Raw genomic sequence first — 20219 nt, forward strand, 5'->3', positions numbered from 1 at the left:
CCTTTTCCCCAAAGGGCAGTAACCAGAAAATTTGTTCTCATATAGCTGTTTTCAGTTTTTTTTTTCTTTTTTTTTTCCAACTTGCCTTTTTCTAACAAAAAGAAAATTACAGTAAGGTAGGAGGTGGAAAATATTTTCTTGAGCACGGAAACGTAGTGAGATGTCCAGTATGTGTCTGTACATCACATTTACAGTTCTGTGACGCTCTCGTCCTCGGCGGCGGCGGCGGAGACGCTCCTCTCCTCCGAGGACTCGCAGGTGAGGACAGAGTTCATTGACCCGAGAAGGAGGACGTCCATCTTCCAGAGGACAGAGCGGCTCTGCCTCCAGTTTACAGCCCGGGGCTCGTCACTCTGCCAGGAACAAGGTCAACGGAGGAAAGGTCAGGGCAGGAATACAACTCTTCTTTCCCTCAATATCACTCTGGATTTAGAGAAAAGCTGCTTTCTTTAGCTGCTACATGATTAGCTTGGCATGAAAACTGGAAACGACTTTCCAGATTCTCAGTCGAGACAATGGCCATCAAAGACATGCATGCTTTGGGATTTACTCATTTTACTGCGTCCCTTCACAACACAAAACATTTGCTTTCCAACAAGGGCCTAAAAAGATACTAAAAGAAACCGCAGTGGAACATTTCACAAGCTGCAGTAAGCAGGCGAAGTGTTTTTACAGCCAGAGACGCTGTGATTCCTGGACAGAACGGGAGGACTGCAGGGATATTTATACCAGCCGAGAGACTGGGACTGCAAACTAATGTCGGGACTGGACTAGAGAGCGGCATGGAAGTGTCTGTAGCTTCACAAAACCAAATAAATACTACTGAAAATGACGACAATCTGATAATAAAGACGATTTCAATGAAACTTTCTGGAGCTAAACCCAACAAACTCCTCCTGCAGCTGCTTCTTTCTGCATGTTTCTCCTGACAGCTGGGCTCTGAGGCCGATGCTCGGCTCTCAGGGTTGTGTTTTACCTGCTACTCCTAAGAAATCTGCACAACAACTACCAGTGCTTTGTGAAATGTTGAGCATTCGGTGGCTTGGTGGGCCGGACTGGAGCCTCTTGTGGCCCGGTTTTGGCCCGTGGTTTCAGTGTAATTTCAGTGTATTGCTACATGCTATTGATGATTGTTCCTCCTGTAGCCTCTGTACCCTGTGTTTATATATGAACTGTATGTAGATACAACAACCTGTCTGTCCTGTCTCCTTCTCTTTCTGTCCCCTCACCCCAACCGGGACAGCAGGAAGACCACCTCTGAGCCTGGCTCTGCAGGGTTCTCCTCTGAGCCTGGTTCTGCAGGGTTCTCCTCTGAGCCTGGTTCTGCAGGGTTCTCCTCTGAGCCTGGTTCTGCAGGGTTCTCCTCTGAGCCTGGTTCTGCAGGGTTCTCCTCTGAGCCTGGTTCTGCAGGGTTCTTCCTGTTAAAAGGGAGTTTTTCCTTTCCACAGTCTCTTATGCTGCTCGTGTGGATCTGTTGGGTTTTCTCTGTAAAAGTGTCTAGAAACCACCATGTTGTAACTGGCACTTCATAAATAAAGCTGAACTGAACTGAATTGGGTCACATTATACGGGTAAATTAAAGATTAAACAGAAGATTAAAGTGTTGACATTCCGACAGGAGTGTGTGTGGACGACTCAGATGGCCGCCTTCACACTTCCACAAAAGAAAGCGCTCTAACAGATCATACATTTAGCCAAAACCGCCAAGTGCGAACACACCCTGAGAGTCCGCACAGGCACTGGCAGCGAGCGGTTATGCTAATTTCTCGGCGGCCATTGTTGGACTGCAGGTCCTGAAACAAAGGGCTACTCACATAACTCCCCGGAGAACTGGCCCTGGCCGTTGGTCTGCAGGAACTCGGCGTGCTCGGTGGCGGTCCACTGCTGCGGCTGCCGGGGGCCCTCGGCCTTGCGCGGCCCCGTCGAGCCCTTGGAGGACGCCGTGCCGGACGAGCTGTGGCCCCCGGGGGACGGGAAGGACGGCTTGCTGTACGGCAGGCAGCCCTCCTCTGAAAACACACACAGGTTCAAAACGTTGACGCGCGACGTCCATCATGGCACAGCGAGCATCTGACGCAGGGAGACAATGAGCCGCTCGAAGCCCCGCCCACTCCTGACATCTGCAGAGTGGCGGTGCCAGCGATCGGTGCCAGGCCTCAGCCTCACACATGGCCCCGCAGCTACCAGCCTGACGGGGGGGGCGGGGCCACGGCCCCCCCACCGCAGAGCAGCACAACACTGACCCTCAGCAGTCTTCGCCGTTGTGTGAAATCTCATCAAACCGCTCCCCGCCGCTCCGCTAATGACTGTAATGGAGAGAGCGCCGACCTCCGTGGAGTCCACTGCGAGTCCGCCAGCGCTCCGCCACACCTGGGAATTCAACTACAGACTGTTTTCTGGACGTCTGTCCTGCCTTTTGTCTCACAGGGTCAGAGTAACAGTCTGAAAGAAAGTCCTGACAACGAGAGCGCCGAGCGGAAACACACACACTCACACACGCACACAGGAACACACACTCACCGACACGCACACACAGGAACACACACTCACAGACACACACAGGAACACACACTCACAGACACACACACACACACGCAGATGGGGCGCCGAGTGGCTGCTGTTTGTGTGAAAAAACGCGATTAGAGAGCGTCTGAGTTGCCGGGGCCTCCTGCCTCGCTTGGAGCGCCGCAGAGCAATACTGGCAACAGTTACAGGGGCATCGGGCGGACCGGGGGGGGGGTTCGGGGGGGGAGCGTCCTGGAAGTGACAGCAAGTGGCAGACGGTACAATCTGTGCACGGCAGCCCGGCCTCCACCCAGCATGAGGGATAACTTCAACACTAGAAGTTGTCCAGACAGCAGCGGCAGCTCCGGCCAGAACACGAGACTCCAGACTGCACGGTAACGAAACAAATAATGCCACTGATTCTTTTAAGGACGTGGTAAATGGTGCAAAGCCAAAATGTATCCGAACGCATCCTTTTACAAAGTTTTCTGTTGCAGTAAAACAGACTGTAACAGACTGCAGTGACTGAGGTCACGTTAAACTGCTGTAAAACTTAGAAAGTCTGAGATTTTCCTGCTTCCTCAGATTTTACTTCCATTCACACAAATAGCCTGTTTGAAAATGAGCTAAATAACGATTTAAACTCCAAATAACACGACTTGTATGAAGACTTGAAGGTTGTATTCAGCAACGGGAAGTCACAAACACTGTTCATCATCCTCAGTGAAGAGACACAAACTGTGACGGAGCAGAGAAACCACAATGATTTACTTTAATTATTAATACTTATTTGATCAAAATAACTACCTGTATGTCTCTTAATTCAGTTTATTGTTGGGTTTTCTCTGTAAAAATACTCAGAAATGACTAGAAGTGTTGTATTTGGTGCTATATGAATAAAGCTGAATTGAAACAAAATCATATCAACATGCATGAATTTCTTTTTCTTTATTCAATATTAGAACATAATAAAGAGTTCGAAGAAATAAAAGTTAACTGTGCATGAGAGGAAAGAAGGGTTCATATCAATAAACCGAAAGGAAAATAAAAATAAAGAACGATCAAAGATCAGCAAGCAGAGGAAACAGGAGGTCGTAGAAACAGTCACTGACTCCACACAGCAGTCAGTGGGACGATGTTTGGACAGGCTCCGTCTGATTGGTCCAGAGAAATGAACAGTTGACGCTCGGCGCTCCGACAAAGTGAAAATTAAAATGTTTTGGTTCCTCGCTGGTAGGAGTGATGTTATTAAACGACTCTAACAGTTTAAATTTTAAATAAATTCTGTAAAGACAGAGTTAAAATCTCATCTGAACGTGGTTCTCTCTTTGCTTATTGGCTTCTGAAAAGTGTCTTGTGCGCCGGTCCTTGTCTGTTGTGGTTCACTGAAGAAGCACGAGTCCCGTCCCCCCCCCGTACCTGTCTTGTGGCCCCGGCGCCCGTCCTCCGCCCGCTCCATGGAGCCCAGCCGGTCTTGAGCTTGGCGGTGGTGGTCCAGGGGGGTGCGCGTCTGCCGGTCCACGCCGCTCTTGGCGTCGTCCGGCCCACACAGCGGCCCGGACATCGGGGGGCGCTCCAGAGAGGCGGCCTTCCTCTCGGCCTGGGGCACCATGCTGCTCACGCTGCGGGCCCCCTGGATCCGGCCCGGCCCCTGGGAGGGGGGCGGCTCCGGGGGGGGAGGTAGGTCTTCAACAGACACCCACAGGAAATCGCATCAATACACACACAGTTAATATGCACTGATTTAGGAGCAGGCTGGAGGTTCCCTCGGCTTCCTGTCGCAGTGTGTGTGTGGACGTGTGTGTGGCGGCCTCACCGTCTGCACCAGCGTCTCTCCGGTGGGGGGTTGTGCCCTGGCTCCGGGGTTTGCGCGCGGGCCTGGCGGCCCTCTGGTGGCCCAGGCTGTGCGTGCCGACTGTGCTGCCGTCTGTGGAGAACGGACTGCTGGGCCGGGGCCGGTGGGACAGGCCTTTACCTGGAGGGGGGACACAGCAGGACAACGGCTGGAGGTCAACGCGCATCGTCCGAGCCAACACCGAGAACACGGAGCTCACATCGCAGCAAAGACACCAATCAAGCAGCCTATCAGGAAAGATCCTGGAACAGCAAAGAGGTTTGGATTAGAGGAGAGGAGATCCTTCTGGAACAGCGAGACGTTCCACCTTTGACCCAGGAAACGCAAAGCAAGACGGGTTAGAAAGGAGCTGAGCTGGAGGTGGAGCTCCGTGCAGCAGCAGAGCGTCCAAAGCAGCAGGAAGGAAGGAAACAAGGCGGCCTGGAGCAGAGGACGGAGGCGTCCGTGAGGGGAAGACGGGGACGCTCCGGTCCATCGGGCGGCGTCTGTCCTCCACACCGACCTCTCTTGCTGAGGCTGGTGCCCTCCAGGCGGTAGCCGGCCTTGTCCGCCGCCGCCACCAGCGCCTGAGCGAAGCTGCAGTGGGTGAAGATGGAGCCGTCCGACGAGCTGCCCAGGCTGGACCTGTGGCTGGAGAAATGACGCTCGTCCTCCGAGGCCGAGCCCCAGCCGTTCACCATGGAGCCTGTGGAGCAGCGCAGCGTTCAGAGCACCGCTCTGTGTGTGTGTGTGTGTGTGTGTGTGTGTGTGTATCAATACGTATTGATCTCATTCTCAAAACACTGGCGTTCATACTTTCCGTCACCTTCCTCGAGACACGATCTGACATTCTCAACATCTGTTCTTACATTCTGCTTCGAGATGGACGAAGGTATTGAGTGATCTCTCTCTCACACACACACACACACACATACACACACACACCAAATAAAAGCAGATATTAACGTCCTCCATTCAGATGACTGTGTATTAGCCGCGGGGCGTGTCTGTTCCTGCAGGTGAGCGCTTTGTGTAGTCATTCTGTTCTGGCCTGTCCTCTGTCATCTCTCACAAACAGAGCATGCATACATACCTGTAGGAAAAAAGCACACACACACACACACACACACACACACACACACACACACACACACACACACACACAGAGGAACAGCAGGACTGTCATCAACTGATTCTGCTCTTCCTTTCAGAGAGAACAATGAGCGCAGCTGCGTGGAGCGGAGCAGCCTCAGGTGAAAACTCACAAAGCGGCGGATTCCCGCCGACACCTGGCGCGACGCACGCACCCGTTTTTTAACTCCTGTTTAAAAATGTGCAGCCATCACTGTTAAAAAAAGGTGTATTGACTCCAAGAAAGAAAAGTTTAGGATGATCAAAGCAAGAGAGAAGTGATCAGTATTCTGATCCACAGCAGCCATTTGTTTACATCCAGTGTTTCGGTTTATGAGCTGCTGTATTTCTTTTATGCTTCATGGTTTTTTTCCCCCCCCCTTCACATAAACAGCTAGGCCAAAACTTTAAATATAAAGCCAACGGCCTGCCAATAAAAATATGCCACTTTGGCAGGCACGGACAGGCAGAACAGTCGGCTAATGTGACAGCTTTCGGTGGGACTGGCTTGGCAGATCGAGCCGCGGTGGCAGCGGCCCAAAGCGCTGGGCTCACACACTCCATCCCGCCGCCCAACAGCCCGGCCCAACACAGTTCCGGGGAGGTGCGAGGGCAAAGGTCGCGGGGAGCGTGACGGGGACAAAAAGTTAGCAGCAAGATTCCCGGAGAGGTCGGCCGGATTCAAACGGCGGCCGGAGACAGCAGATTGAGACTCCAGTCGAAATATCACCGGCATGAATTACACTCAGCCTCTCAGATGGCGTTTCCCTCTGCAATAGACCGCATCGCGTTTTAAAACTGGACATAAAATGTGGTAACATGGGTGGTTTTGTTTATCCGTGCATGCTGGGAAATCCCCTTCAGAGCTCTGCGACTCTCCCATCTGCAGATCTCCTCTGAGAGGTCATCGCTCCATCAGGCCACGGCACGTCAGGCGGTTGCGTCTCCAGCAGCAGACGTTGCAACAGCCTTTCTGTCCCGTTGCAGGGAAATTCTCTCACAATAATGGAAACTTCTATAAAACGTAGGCTTGCATATGGCAGAGGACCCCCCCCCCCCCCCACACACACACACACACACACCTTCCCGTTCATTCAGCGGCTAACTGAAATCCAAGGCAGTAACTACTTCTGGCCCTCCATCCTTTCCTCACTATTTTCTTTGAAATTCTTTTCTAAGAGTTTTTCACTAAGAAAGAAAGACAGCAATTCCACTGGGTCCAATCCTCCCACGAAGAATGGAGTAGATAATGAAGTATAGGCAGTGCCAGCCAAAGCATTGAGGCTTCCAAGTCCTCCGGCTCAGCGGAGGAACACTGCCTCAGCAAATCACATCACAGAATGACTTCTCAGCCGCTCTAACTGCCACTTTCTACCGCCGAACCTCTGGAGCACTTCTATTCTCAGCAACAGCAGTCCAATCAAACTGTGATCATTGGAACATAATTTGATAAAAGAAAAAAATTCAATCTACTTTTCGCTCTGCCCTCGAAATATAATTTCTCTCCGTGGCACCAGACCCGGGTTTGCTCTGCGGGTCTGTCGTTTTATCGCGTCTCGATCCGGAGCAACGATCCAGAGCCGTGTTCTCCGAGGAACAGGCTGACGCCTCTGGCGGAGCGGGGCCAGGGAAAAACAGGCCCGGTCCCTCGGGCCACTAAAAGTGATTTACGCCGACGGAAACCCTAATCTGCATGTCGTTAAGGGTGGAAATCGCTCTCCCTGACGAGTGGGCGCCGCTACCTGGCGTCGGGAGGCGTGACCCCGCTTCACGCAGACCTGGCAAAGCTTTATGGGAGAGTAATCGCCCGGAACCGCCGGGCTCTCGTCTCGTCGGTGCAGCCGACTCCCCTGCAAGCGCGTTCCAGCTCTGCGGGATCCGTGTTGTACAAAGCCGAGTAATACCGAGTAATACCGACGCGTTGCCTTCATCTCGCCGGCTCAAGCGAGAAATGCTGTGCAATACCCACCACAACACCGGGACTTAGGCTGATCGGCCAGAAATATGTCGTAATGAGCCCAGTTGAAAAGCTCGAGTCGACCTGCCGCTGAAAAAAATGGCCCCCGAGGAAAAGACTGCCGCTTTACTTTGTGGCGCATCGGGGAAAACCTTTGATTTACCGGCCTTTAGCGTAACATTACAAAAACACACCTATTTCCATATTATTAAAACAACGACAGATCTATCAAGAGACGGCTGACAGGATCCCGCTCCGCCCCGCCCCTCTCCCAACAGCCTCAAAATGGTGGCCGCAATAAATCTGCGCCGCTTGCCGCCGTATCTCCGCTCTGTTTCTCCCGCGAGCCCCCGGGCCGGGAGCGTGTCTGCCGTGTCAGAGGCCGGGCGGAGAGGCAGAGTCAGAGATAAAAAGAAAGAGTGCCGTCCTCAGAGTAATACAGTGGAGGAGAGATGCGGCAGATTAGGGCCCGGCTGCTGCTTTATATTCCTCTAAATACATCAGCGGCAGCATGTGTCAGCGCCGGCAGAGCCTCGGTTCCATCATCCCACCGAAAACCGCTCTTTAAGGCGGCCGCTGACAGCGCGGAGCAGAGAGCAGCCCCGATTCCCAGCTTCCCCGCTCAGCCCTCCGATACGTGGCTGCTTCTGTCCAACAACAGACCTGCTCTTTACAGGGACGACGGCCCGGGAGCAAATCAACGCTTCTGCCCTCCGGACGGCAGACGGACGGTGGAACATGGCGGGGGTGACAGCAGGGTTTCAGGCCGGCCGCCGCCATGGCGTGCCCTTCACATGCCCCCCCCCCCCCCCCCCCCCCCCCCCCCCCCCCCCTCCCCACCGACAGACGGCTGTAAAAGTTTTCAGCGAGTTGTAAAAATGGAAATGGTGCCTCTGGTCTGGAATGCAGTACACTGCACGTGAAATGTATTTCAAATCTCCTTGGGAAGACGTGGCGAAAGCTCCGGAGCTGTGTGCGAGTTAAATCAGCCCCCCCCACCCCCCTCCGCCTCCTCTTAATTTCCCTCTCACTATCCTGTTTAAAATTCATGGACTTTCTTATCTCTTTTTGGGAAATGATGATTGTAATTCCCCAGACTCTGCCAAAAGTGGTTAAAAAAACGCCTTGATTGCGGGACACTCAGGAAGCATGTTCACATAAGCATTAACACGGAGCGACTCCTGAAGAACACGTCTCGAGTAGCAATTCGCTCAGCGCAGAACAAGCCGATGGAGTCTGAGGACATTTCACTCACTCCTAACGACGAGAGCGAAAACAGAAAACCACATCCCGACCTGTCAAGGAGCTGTCCAGGTTGTCCATGCTGGATCCCGGCGTGTGCTCGATACCGCGAGGGTGCCTGGCTCCGTAGCCCTCGTCCTCCTCCTCGTCCTCCTCCTCCTCGTCGTCATCAGGCAGGTCGGTCTCCAGGTCGGAAACCATTGTGCTCGACACGTAGCCCACTGGAGGAGCCGGGGCCTGGGGGGGCAGCGAGCCGCCCTGCATGTGCCTGGAAGACCAGAAACAGAGCGATCAGGGACTGAGAGGCGGCGAGGGGCACGGCGGAAACCAACGGACTCTCCAGTTTCCAAGGATGCATGCCGAAACGCACGGCTGAGTTTAGAACCCGGCGCCGCGTGAGCTGCTGAATAAATTTGGACATCTCCACTAATTCTACACTGCTGCTCGTATGCTAACACAATGACCTGCTAATTGCTGCGGCGGATGATACAAAGGGCCGCTCTCCAGGCCCGTCGACGCCCGGCCGTCACCTCGGCGGCGGCCCGCGCCGCTGACAGCCGCGTTTGTTAGAGGGCTGCAAAGTCTTTGACGCGGCTTGCAGTGGGAATTGGTTGTAATTACTGGCCCTCTGGTGTTGTCAGAGATGCTCTCTAACCAACATAGTCATTACTGGGTAACATGACATCTCCTTCCTGACAAGGCGTCCCTGCCCCCCTACCGCCGCCGCCGCCGCCTCACCGTTATGAATGAACGCCACTCTCTGGTTCTGTGTGCGCCGCTGACAGAATGAAGCATGGCCTTCATCTGCCTTGCATGAGCACAGCAACAATAGGATGTGCAGTACGGGCGTAGGGGGAGTAAACAACCGTGGGGAAGGAATTGTGTCTCTTAGAGTGAGCAAAATACAGTAGTGGCCTAAGTGGTAGCACGGGCCCATTAAAATGAAATGATTAATGGGTTTATCTCCGCGGCACACGGCTGACATGAGGAATGCAGCAGCACCAAAATAAATCCCCGCAGCAATAAACTGCAGCAGAATGTACAGTAAGCATTTCCAAACCACAACAATGAATATATTAGCAACAGCAGCGGTATATCTGCCCACATAGATAGATAGATAGATAGATAGATAGAGAGATAGATAGATAGAGAGATAGATAGATAGATAGATAGATAGATAGATAGATAGATAGAGAGATAGATAGATAGATAGATCTTAAAGTCCCATAATATACAGTTTCTACAGGGGTTTAGATTTTGGCTGGTTTTTATTGAGGAATATTTGAGTCAGATCTGGCAACCCTGGGTGGAGGGGTGATTACCAGAGGGAGGGGCTATTACTGGGGGGAGGGGCTAATAATAGGGGGAGGGGTTATTACCAGAGGGAAGGGTTATTACCAGGGGGAGGGGCTAGTACTAGGGGGAGGGGCTATTTCCAGAGGGAGTGTTTTACTTCCAGGAGGGGGGTTATTTGCAGATGGAGGGTTTATTTCCAGAGGTAGGGAACATTTCCAGGGGGAGGGGCTATTTCCTGAGTGAGGGGCTAATACGAGGGGGAGGGGTTGTTACCAGAGGGAAGGGTTATTTCTAGAGTTAGGAGTTATTGCCAGGACGAGGGGCTAATACTAGGGGCAGGGGCTATTTCCAGAGGGAGGGGTTATTTCCAAAGGGAAGGGTTGTTACAAGGGAAGGGGTTATTTCCAGTGGGAGGGGCTACTTCCTGAGTGAAGGGCTAATATGAGGGGGAGGGGTTATTTCCAGAGGGAGGGGTTATTTCCAGAGGGAGGGGTTATTTCCAGAGGGAGGGGTTTTCTCCCCTCATGATGTCATAAGGGGAAAACGTCTCCTGAATCTCCTGTTCAATCACACATTTATTAAAAAGAGGAGAAAGTGAGAGAGAGGACAGACTGTCTTCACTTCTGGGGCCTCATACAGAGGATATGGAGACACAGATTGAGACCAGAAAACCATTAGAAATTTGATTCAGCATATTATGGGATGGTTAGTTTCGGCCCCTGGAGGCAGCGTTCGGTACCATGTCTGCTTCGCCATGTCCAGCTGGTACGCTCTGGTCAGCTCGTCCAGGTGGGCCTGGAGCATCGGCTGCATCTCGTCCCGAGGAGACGGCGTGAGGGTGGCAGTGGACTGCTGTCCAAAGGACACGGCGGCCGGGGAGGAGGCCACCCCCCGGATGGGCGGGGTGGGAACTCGCTCCTCCTCCTCCTCCTCCAGCTCGTCCTCCATGCCCTGGTGCAGGTAGGTCTGCACGGGCATGGGCGGGCCCCAGCCGTCGCTCTCGTACCTGAGGACACAGCGCACGCTCACTCAACAGCTGGGTAACCGGGGTCTTTCACAAACTACCTCCCACAATTTTCTCTGCTCAGTTTTTCTTGATTTTCGTGATGAAAAAAAAGTTATATATGCAAATAAAAAGCCGTCGCTCTAACAGATGCTCACTACGATGACGTGTTCATATGGTTATGGCAGAAAGCAATACTTTCATCCGATTTTATCCAGTTTTTATGCAATAGTTCACCTTTTAATTTTATAATATGCACTTTTTTCTCCATCAGCGCTTTTAGGCAGAGTGGCCGAAAGTTTTCATATCCTCAGTGGACAGATAGCTTCCTGTATGAATTATTCATAACTGGAAAATTCAGGTGTCAGAAACCAAAAAATGATAAATAAACTACATGAGCCATCAGGCTGTGGAAAGTGAAACCTCTGCTGATTGGTATGCACCCATTTAAAATGATATGGGCAGGACATAAACTCACTTGTATTTTTGGGAAAACATTTAGAAAATAACAGAAATCTTTGTGACCTTGTCAAAGTTTCATAAGAATTAGCTTTATGGCAGTGTGGGGTAAAATTACAGCGGCTGTCAGGCTTCACTTGCTCATTGCTGTGCTTATACATGCTGAAATAATACTGGCCATAAAGAAAATGTTCATTAAAGAAATTTGTCAGTGCACACTCCATAGGACATAACTGTTTTAATCTGCTGCCATTAAGAGCCGCCTCAGATTTACAGTCGCAGGACCCTTCATTTGCCAGATAGCCTATTAAAGCAGATGACTCTCACAGATTGGAAATGAGAGCGGGAGGACATGGCACCTAGTGGACCAAAGAGAAACACACTCACAATCACTTAAGTTTCTGTTTCCACCTGAATGGAAGGCAGGTTTCAGTCTGCTGGATGAAAACACTTAATGAATGAGCCGATTTCATCGTGAGGAAACTGGATTTACATCCACACAGCTGAGAGGAAATTCAAACCACAGACAGACACGGCTCTGCTTCGATTCTTCAGCGTTTCTCTCTATACAACAACAGCATTTGGATTACATCCACTGTGGAATTCAAACGGATCAGTCCAGGAGCAGCAGGAGAGCGTCAGACACGCCTGCTTCACATCTATTTTCCAGTCATGAAATCATTCCAAAGGACGAAGACAGGATCAGCAGGGGGCTTGATCTGCACCCATCTGTACACCGCTTCCTGTTAGTGTGAGTGTGTGTGTCACCGTAACAGAGTTATTCACGCACTGATCCATGGCTTCTCTGTAGATGTGTGGCAGAGCAGTAATTAGCTGCTGAGAAAGCCAGGCTGAACCTTACTGTTCCTCACAGGAATGTGTGTTGTTGCTTCATGTTGTGCGTTTGCCAGAGGAGCAAACGTGGTGGAGGCAGGAGTGTGTTGCAGAGCTGCTCTTTGAGTGCAGGAATCAGCGGCTGGTGCATCGATCTGTGCTAAAGCATTGGGAGACCTACCCTCCTCCCTCATGGTGCTCATTGGGATAATGGTCCATCTCGGTTCCGGGGAGGGGGTGCACGGGGGGAGGGGGCAGGGGGACGTTGGCCCAGTTGGACCCATTGGCCTTGGTAGGTTTGGAGCCCGCCTTTGTTTTCTTCTTCTTTCCTCCCTTCCCACCTGCAAAAGGAGATCAGGTATTTAAGTGAAACAGTCCCTGAGGAGAAGACTGTGCACAAAAATCTATTAAAAACAAACAGTGGGCGCTTTTCCATGAGACAGATGTGTCTGCTAAACACACTCAATCCAGTCCCAAACATGCTGCTTAGATTACAGATCCATTTGGATTCAGCCTCAGAGTCACACACACTTTCCAACACGGGGTTTCAAAAGGATCCTGTCTGTCAGGCTCACACAGAAAACCTCAAGGTTGCCAGATGAAAAGCATGTTTCTATTGATTGATTGGCTGAAAAGCCTCCGATCTCCATAGAAACAGAGGAGAAGGAGAGGAGCGGTGGAGCAGGCTGAGGCAGACCTTTGTGCTCCACCTATCGCTCAGTGTCGCCTTTCACGCCGGGCTTCGGCTTCCACAATGAAATATCTCACTTCACAGCATCATCATAATGAATGGCTTGTAGTGTCAGTGTGTCCCTAATGGAATTCACCCAGTCTATTACTACTTTCATTTCTTTTATTACACCGGAGAGTCGCTAACCCCATCCATTTCCACTCACATCGCTCCAACTGCGGATTCTCCCCCGTCCCATCCATCTTTATAAATCTGCCAGCCAGGTCAATACCGAGTTTTATATGATTTGGTCACTGTGGAAGGAACCTTTTATTTCTTGAAACGACATCTGACTCCAGGCACAGATTTGTTTTTAAGTTGGCTTAAAGACAGCGCACACACTCATATGGAGCAGAGGGAGGATAAATGAAGACTCCACATTAAATCACCTGGTATTAAACGATATCTCATTATGACTGGAAAACAAAGCCACAAATACAACGCTGAAGACACAAACGCGTGTTTGACACAACTCTGCTCCTGAAAAATAATATCATATATGAATATATTTAATTAAAATACAAGCAATTAAGCAGGAAGGACTAGCAGGGGTGGGGTCTACCAGTTACATCTGTTCTTCTCTTGAAGGAGAAATATGAAGTAATATATAATAAGAGTGGGAATAAAATCAGTCTCTGTCATTGTGCTTTCAGCTATTGACTGCAGACTGGACAAAACACATCAACTAACAGTATTTCATAACAGTATTCAGTGAAACTAGAGACACAAAGCTAAGAAATACATTTTTTTACAAAGGAATTATGCAAATGTTCTGTTTTTAGTGAGGATTAGTAGGTTTTAATCCACGTTCCCCTTCCTGTTAGATGTTTGGTTTGTGTTCACTTGAGCTGAATTTGCATTTCTTTTAGTTGGACTACCGGTTAGTTTCCTCTGTTTTGGGGGGTTTTCATGAGATAGCATGAGTTACTGGCACTAATGAATCATTTTACTCGATGTTCTTTTTACAATCTTACCATTAATGCCTAAATTGAATGGAAACACGCAGACCCGAGTGACTGCCGACAGTATTTCACTCACCGCGACATGTCAATAGTGACTAATCGGTGGCGGTTAAATCATCAATATTTAGTCAATTAAAGCAATTAGCAATTGTGTGACAAACAGCCACTGATATTTTATCACGGTTAATTTCCAGGGTTTGGTAAAGCACTTCATTCAGACACACGCAGAAGAAACACTTTAGAAAATCAGCCTGCAAATATAGACTCAAACCTTTTCTGTCAGCTTGACTCTGTTCTTACATTCAGAGATTTAATCTCTCTAACTTACATTTCTTAGTCTCTCGAGGCCTGTCGTGTTCACATAGGACATAATCTCCATGTTGTAAAATCCCAAACTCGCCAGTGCTGAATGTATTCCGTTTACAGGATGTTTCTGAGGTTTTGCATGTGGACGGGAAGCAGGCAGACATACTGCTCACTGTGTGAATAAAGCAATCTGAGATGGGACGAAGTGCCTCTCTGTGGGTAAACACTTTACATCTAGATCCAGAATGCACCTCTGATGCCTGATGAAGCCTCACACGCTCAGTGAAAACCATCTTTAGGATCCTCCGTTGAGAATATTAGTGTCTGTCATCTGCTGGCTGCCAACTTCCTGTAATCACTTTTCCCAGAGTCCCCGAAAGCTGCCAGAAAGGCGACTTGCTCAGTGTAACGTCAGCACAGCTTCATCCTCAGCAGCGTGATTCAGACACTGTCATCAGGAGAAAGTTCCAGAAGCAACGAGCTGCTTTTCCACTGATTCCCAGACATGCTGGACAGTTAGCATGGAGTCCCAGAACACACCATTCTGCCGCTGCTACATTTCCCTTTGTTGCAGGGAAAACAAAGCCCTTCAGCGGCGGGCGTGGTGAGGATCAGGGTGCATCAGAGAGAATCCAGGCATGAGGAGATAGGGGAGGTGTCAGAATAAGATTAATAAAGAATGGAAGTAATAAAAGAAACAACTGTAAGCCCAAGGCAGGCAGCAGCAGAGTGTAAGTATAGTCTGAAAGTAATTGGGTTTCCTAATCGCACCTCTGGGCGACACTTGACTTTTACCAATAAATGGTGAGTTGACGCGATTGTTCAATCATCCTTAGTCCCTCTACACAAGACCGGCCATCAATATTGTAAATGAGCCTCTTCCAGGGAAGGATGGCCTGGCACTGCAGCCACAGCTCAGCCCAAATATGAAAAATACAGAGCGAGGCTGTGGCTTGGAGCGATACAGGAATTACACAGCGAACTCATCTCCTCCGACAAAACCGGGCGTCTCTTCAAAGGGGAGCAGATGCTAAAAATAGACCCAGCTCTGGGTATTTATACCCGGGGTTTGGGCACTCCCAGCCTGTAACTGCAGGGCCGCGCAGCCTTGAGTTTGCTGTGTTTTCATTGGCCGCTTCGGCTCCGAGGAGGAAAAGCCACAGAACGGAGTCTCAGAAGGCTCCGGCAGCCAGATATAACTTATGAGTGGTCAAATATATAAGCCAAAGTCATCATTTCTAGCGGAGTTAAGAGCAGAATAGATAGAACATGTGACATGAGGAGGAGGGGCAGTGGCTGGACGGAGGGAGCCGGAGCGCCACAGGTCACAGAAAACCATTTACCCAGCCTGATCACCCACTCTGCAGCTTTCTCATCAGGCTGTGGAGCTCAGGGTGTGTGTGTGTGTGTGTGTGTGTGTGTGTGTGTGTGTGTGTGTGTGTCTGTCTCAGAAAACAGTTACTTCTTCTCCCTTACACTAAAAGAGGTTTTAATGAGCAGCAGCACGTCCCCAGTGGAGATTCACGCTGCCATGAAAGCCGCTCTATTTCTGTTCCTTTTCATCCCGGCCCCCTCCTTCAGACCTGACATTCATTATTCCCTCCATCTCCTGAGAGGGGGCGCACAGCGCTAAAACTTCCACTCCTTCCAGCCCTTCAAATCCTGAGTTTACTCTGGTTGAAGTCTGAATCAAAGCGCTGGCTGATTCAAATTCATGTCACTGACGCAAGATGCACAGTGCAGGGCACACACTTCAGTAACTTCACACTTTCATAGCATCATCGCAATATGCAGGCATTTTTATCTTCACCCTATTGAGGTTTTTCTCTCCCTCCCGTCGCTGTTGCAATGCTGTGCATTTGACTTGGAAAAGCTCAAAGGCTCTCCAGCACTGTACATTCAAAAAAGACCAGGTTTTAGCAACAACTTCTGTTCAGGGATTCCTTGTATTAAATTACAAACATGATGCAACTGTTTATAAATGTAACTCTGAGGGTTTGGAACAACTCCTCCCCACCAAAAGTGATACTAATGTTCCTAAAAACTGGGGCAACATATACATGTGTCATTCCGATTCCCGAACATAAACCTCCATAAAGGACTTTTCTAATTACTGAGCCATAAAAACGTTGGTGAACACTACTCAGTTTCCTTTGACTGTCATCAGTGAGTGAGACGCTGAACATGATCTGCATTAAAGCCATAATATGCAAAGACAAATGCAATTCACCTCACCTAACACTACAAAAACGGCTCTAATGTTTCATGTCTTTGTTGAAAATCAGTCACTAAATATTCGCAGAGCTGCAGGGAAAAGTGAGTGAACTGGATTTAATAAGCGGTTGAACCTCCTTTGGCAGCAGCGACAACAAGCGAGTCGCTGATCGGAGATTTTGCTCCTGGAGAAAGTGCCGGATGTCCGGAGAGCGTGGCTCACTGGAGCTCCTTTCACAGTGTCTACCGGATCCAGGTGTGGTTCTCCAGACCCGCCATCTCCGCATCATACCTTATAATCAATCCGGGCGGAAAAGAAGGTCATTTTCAGGGATTTGCACGCTTTCTTTGTGAATACTGCTTATAAAGATGGACTATGAGCTGCTGGAGCGTCGAGGGCGTCGAGGAAACCACCAACGCACCTGAAGAGACCGTGGTGTGTGTGCTACGAGAACCTCTAATAGTTGAACGATTAAACTCTTTAACATGTTCTCAATCAGTCGACACTGTGTGTGTGTGTGTGTGTGTGTGTGTGTGTGTGAGGCACGGCCACCTTCCCCCCAGCCCCACTGTGTGCCGGAGCATTGAATTAGAGACCGGTTAAGGCAGCGGCTTGTAACTGGATAAGAGAGGGGAGTGAAGGGGAGGCGGGCAGGGCCGCCGCCGCCGCCGCCGCCGCGTCCTATAAATGACATTGTAATTCTCTGAACACGGGTTTTAGTGTAGTCGGCCACCATTAGGAGAAGAGGGAGAAAGGGAGGTATTTTCGCCACTTTACCCAGCCAAGCATCTCTAATGGCGCTCGTGTGTGTGTGTGTGTGTGTGTGTGTGTGTGTCCACTCTGTCTGAAAGACTCCCTCTGCCCTCGCTCCCGTCTGCTCTCTCACACGGCGAGAGACAAAGCCTTCCCGAGGAAAGCCCAGCTTCCAGCACTCGGAGCCATATTCCGTCAAGAAATGACCCTGCTGCTCTGTTTACTTATTCCGACTTAAACATTGGATTTCTTCATGCTCCAGTGGGCGGCGTCCGATCTGATATCACAGTGCGGCGGGACTCGTTGTGCTCGGTGCTACATATAGCACAAACAATAACCAACGTGATCAACCAGGAAGAAGCTGAGGGAGCAGGGCTGCCGTGCCGAGGGGGGAGGGAACGTGTTAAAAGACAATGCCTCTGATGTCTGGTTCATACATGCAAACAACAGATCAATACAGCAATTAAGACAACAGTCAATCATGAAGTCGGGCGGAGGAGCAAAGTGTGCCGCTCCGCTGCGTTCGCCGCTGCGTGAACCAACCTGAGAGGCTGCCGCTTCGCTCTGAGCTGTTGTGAGAGCTGGTGGTGCTGAAATCTTGTGATTGGTTGTGTGGGATTCTACTAGACAATCCGTCGGCCAATCGGTAGTCGGGAATGAAAAGGAGGGCTACAAGTGGAGGTTAAAGGGCAAAAATCACAGTGGCGTCAGGTGATTGGCAGTTAGCACAAAGCACATGCACGCATGCAGTTAGAGCAACAAGCAAGCAGGATACACTCAGGATTCAATCATTCAACCGGGCGCCGCTCGCTCACACAGTCCGCTCGCGATTTGATTGGCGTGCGGCAGACAGTTCGTCAGCTGGACAGGTTTGATTTGTCATTGATTTGAGAATAGCACGCCGCTAATTGTTACGCATGGATTTCTCCTAACTCAGGGAAGGGAATTAACGACTGAATAGTGGAGATTTTATTTCAGTATTTGTCCCCTTCTGAGGGACGTAATCACATCTGAACACACTTCTTCAAAACTGCCAGGGAGAATTAGCCCAGTGCTTTGGAGGGACTACGTGAAAACTGTAATTACTCTGTTTCACACAGTCAGAAAATCATCATCATAAATATGTATTACAATACAACCGAGGAATACTCATTACATGTAAAGCATAAAAATCCATTCGGCTTTAAAAAAAAATCCCAAATCAATCCACGGTAATTAATTGGCTAATTTTCTTAAATATTAGTCAAGCTAAAATGGATTGCCGATTACACAGAGACTGAAGGAGGAAATCAGAGGGAACATCAGCGGTTATTTAACTGTACTGCTCCGTCACAGCCGAGCAGGGCAACAGTAACGTGTGCTGGGGGGAAATCTACCGCTTATAATCTGTTTCTTCTCTGAAAACTGCAGAGACCTGCGGTGGAAACTGTCAAACCAGAAGCACTGACTGTGAACTGGTTCCAGCACTGAGGACCAGACGCAGCTTTGTTTAGAGCGTCGCAGGGAAAACTGTCCCTGGAGGACAAACCGACGCCTCGGCGCTCCCCGCATCGCAGGCCACTCACTGTTGTTGCAGGAGTTCTTGTCGGGCAGGGAGTAGCCCAGGCTGGCCATCTCCTGCTTGGCCTGCAGCGAGGCCTTCCACTGGGCCTCGGGCAGATCCACGGCCAGCTCGTGGATGCTGCTGGAGTGGAGGATCTGCGTGGTGGCGTACGGCGTGGCCTGGGATGTCTGGCCTGGGCTGTTGTAGTTGGCCTTGGTGGTGAAGTCTATACTGCTGTAGATGGCTCCGTCAGACAGCATGGTGCCCGTCTTATCACCCTGTCCAGTGGGAAGATCTGGGGACGGAGGCAGGAGGAGGGTTTTAAATTATTTATCTGCTGTCATGTGCATTGTTTATTTTATTTTTTGAACATTTTTAAATAAAAGCAAAAACACTGGGGGGGGGGGGGGGGGCGGGCGGGCGTTGCCCTCTCTATTGGTCAGCCACCACTGAGCTTCCACTCATGCATGTGACTTACAAGAAAAAGGGCATCACAGAAAATGAAAAATGGCCACATCGAGGGAGTAACTGAGAATTCCAAGTTATTCTAAAGAAGGAGGGATGAGTAATATAAGGTTTTTTTCTTTTGGATATTAACTCTAACTTCACTAAAGCAGATATGAAGAGGATCTTCAGTAATGAGAAATTCACAAATCCAGCTTAAAGCAAAGGCATTAATGTAGCCTCACCCATCCACCTCTAGAGGAGGCTCCCTCCCTCCCTCCCTCCCTCCCTCCCTCCCTCCCTATCTCTCTCTTTCTCTCTCTAACTCTGTGGTGGAAATGTCTAATGAGTGCATGCTGAACTGTTTTGTAGTGCTCAGATTTATTTGTTATAAATACCCGTAGCTCTCACACACTCAGATGTGCGGGGAACCCGAATGCTTTGTCTAGAATTTACTTTTCCTGATCATCTTAGCGTAGCAGCTGCGGCACTCGTGGGAGTCTCCCTGCGTCCAGCCTACGGCTGGGGGCAGTGAAGGCCTCTGGGAGTGAACGAGGCAGATAGTTTTTAGAGACTTGCACGCCCCTGCGAGGGCAGAACTCACCCTGTTACTCTAGCGACTCTGTGATTTCTCAGCTGCGCAGCTTAATAAATTGAGACCACCAAGAACTCACCGTTTGATGCCCTTTGTTAAATAAAATTGCCATTGCACTCTCTCTCTCTGCTCATTGGATATCTCTCTACCTTCTGAGCCCGACTGGCACTACCCTGCATGTGGGAGCTCTGACGAATGGAGGAAAAAGAAGGGGGGGCGAGAGAGAGAGCTGGGGAAGTCCGGGGCGGACTCCCTCCACAGTGCACGGCCTGCCCAGTGAAGGGGGGATGATGTAGAGCTGTGGCGGAAGTGTCCGCATCTGCGCCAGTCAGGCTGCGCACGTCCTTCACGACTGGCTGCCCCGGCCCATCCTTCCAGACAGCCGTCCGCCCCCTGCCCCTCCGCCTGGC

General features: G+C 50.3%; 1 protein-coding gene across 1 annotated transcript in view; it reads right to left on the reverse strand.

Moving 5' to 3' along the window:
• Nucleotides 1-220: 220 nt before the first annotated feature.
• robo2 (roundabout, axon guidance receptor, homolog 2 (Drosophila)) overlaps nucleotides 221-20219 on the reverse strand; it is a 146334-nt gene continuing 126335 nt past the window's right edge. Inside the window, exons 22-31 of the mRNA XM_030109043.1 lie at nucleotides 18793-19065; nucleotides 17771-17896; nucleotides 12443-12602; nucleotides 10705-10971; nucleotides 8723-8937; nucleotides 4863-5045; nucleotides 4322-4480; nucleotides 3925-4191; nucleotides 1815-2009; nucleotides 221-353 (exon numbers count right to left, since the gene is read on the reverse strand). Coding sequence (XP_029964903.1) covers nucleotides 352-353; nucleotides 1815-2009; nucleotides 3925-4191; nucleotides 4322-4480; nucleotides 4863-5045; nucleotides 8723-8937; nucleotides 10705-10971; nucleotides 12443-12602; nucleotides 17771-17896; nucleotides 18793-19065 — 1847 coding nt within the window. The 3' untranslated portion in view covers nucleotides 221-351. The remainder of the gene's footprint in view (nucleotides 354-1814; nucleotides 2010-3924; nucleotides 4192-4321; nucleotides 4481-4862; nucleotides 5046-8722; nucleotides 8938-10704; nucleotides 10972-12442; nucleotides 12603-17770; nucleotides 17897-18792; nucleotides 19066-20219) is intronic.

Source organism: Salarias fasciatus, chromosome 14 (assembly GCF_902148845.1).
Source record: "Salarias fasciatus chromosome 14, fSalaFa1.1, whole genome shotgun sequence".
Taxonomy (NCBI): domain Eukaryota; kingdom Metazoa; phylum Chordata; class Actinopteri; order Blenniiformes; family Blenniidae; genus Salarias; species Salarias fasciatus.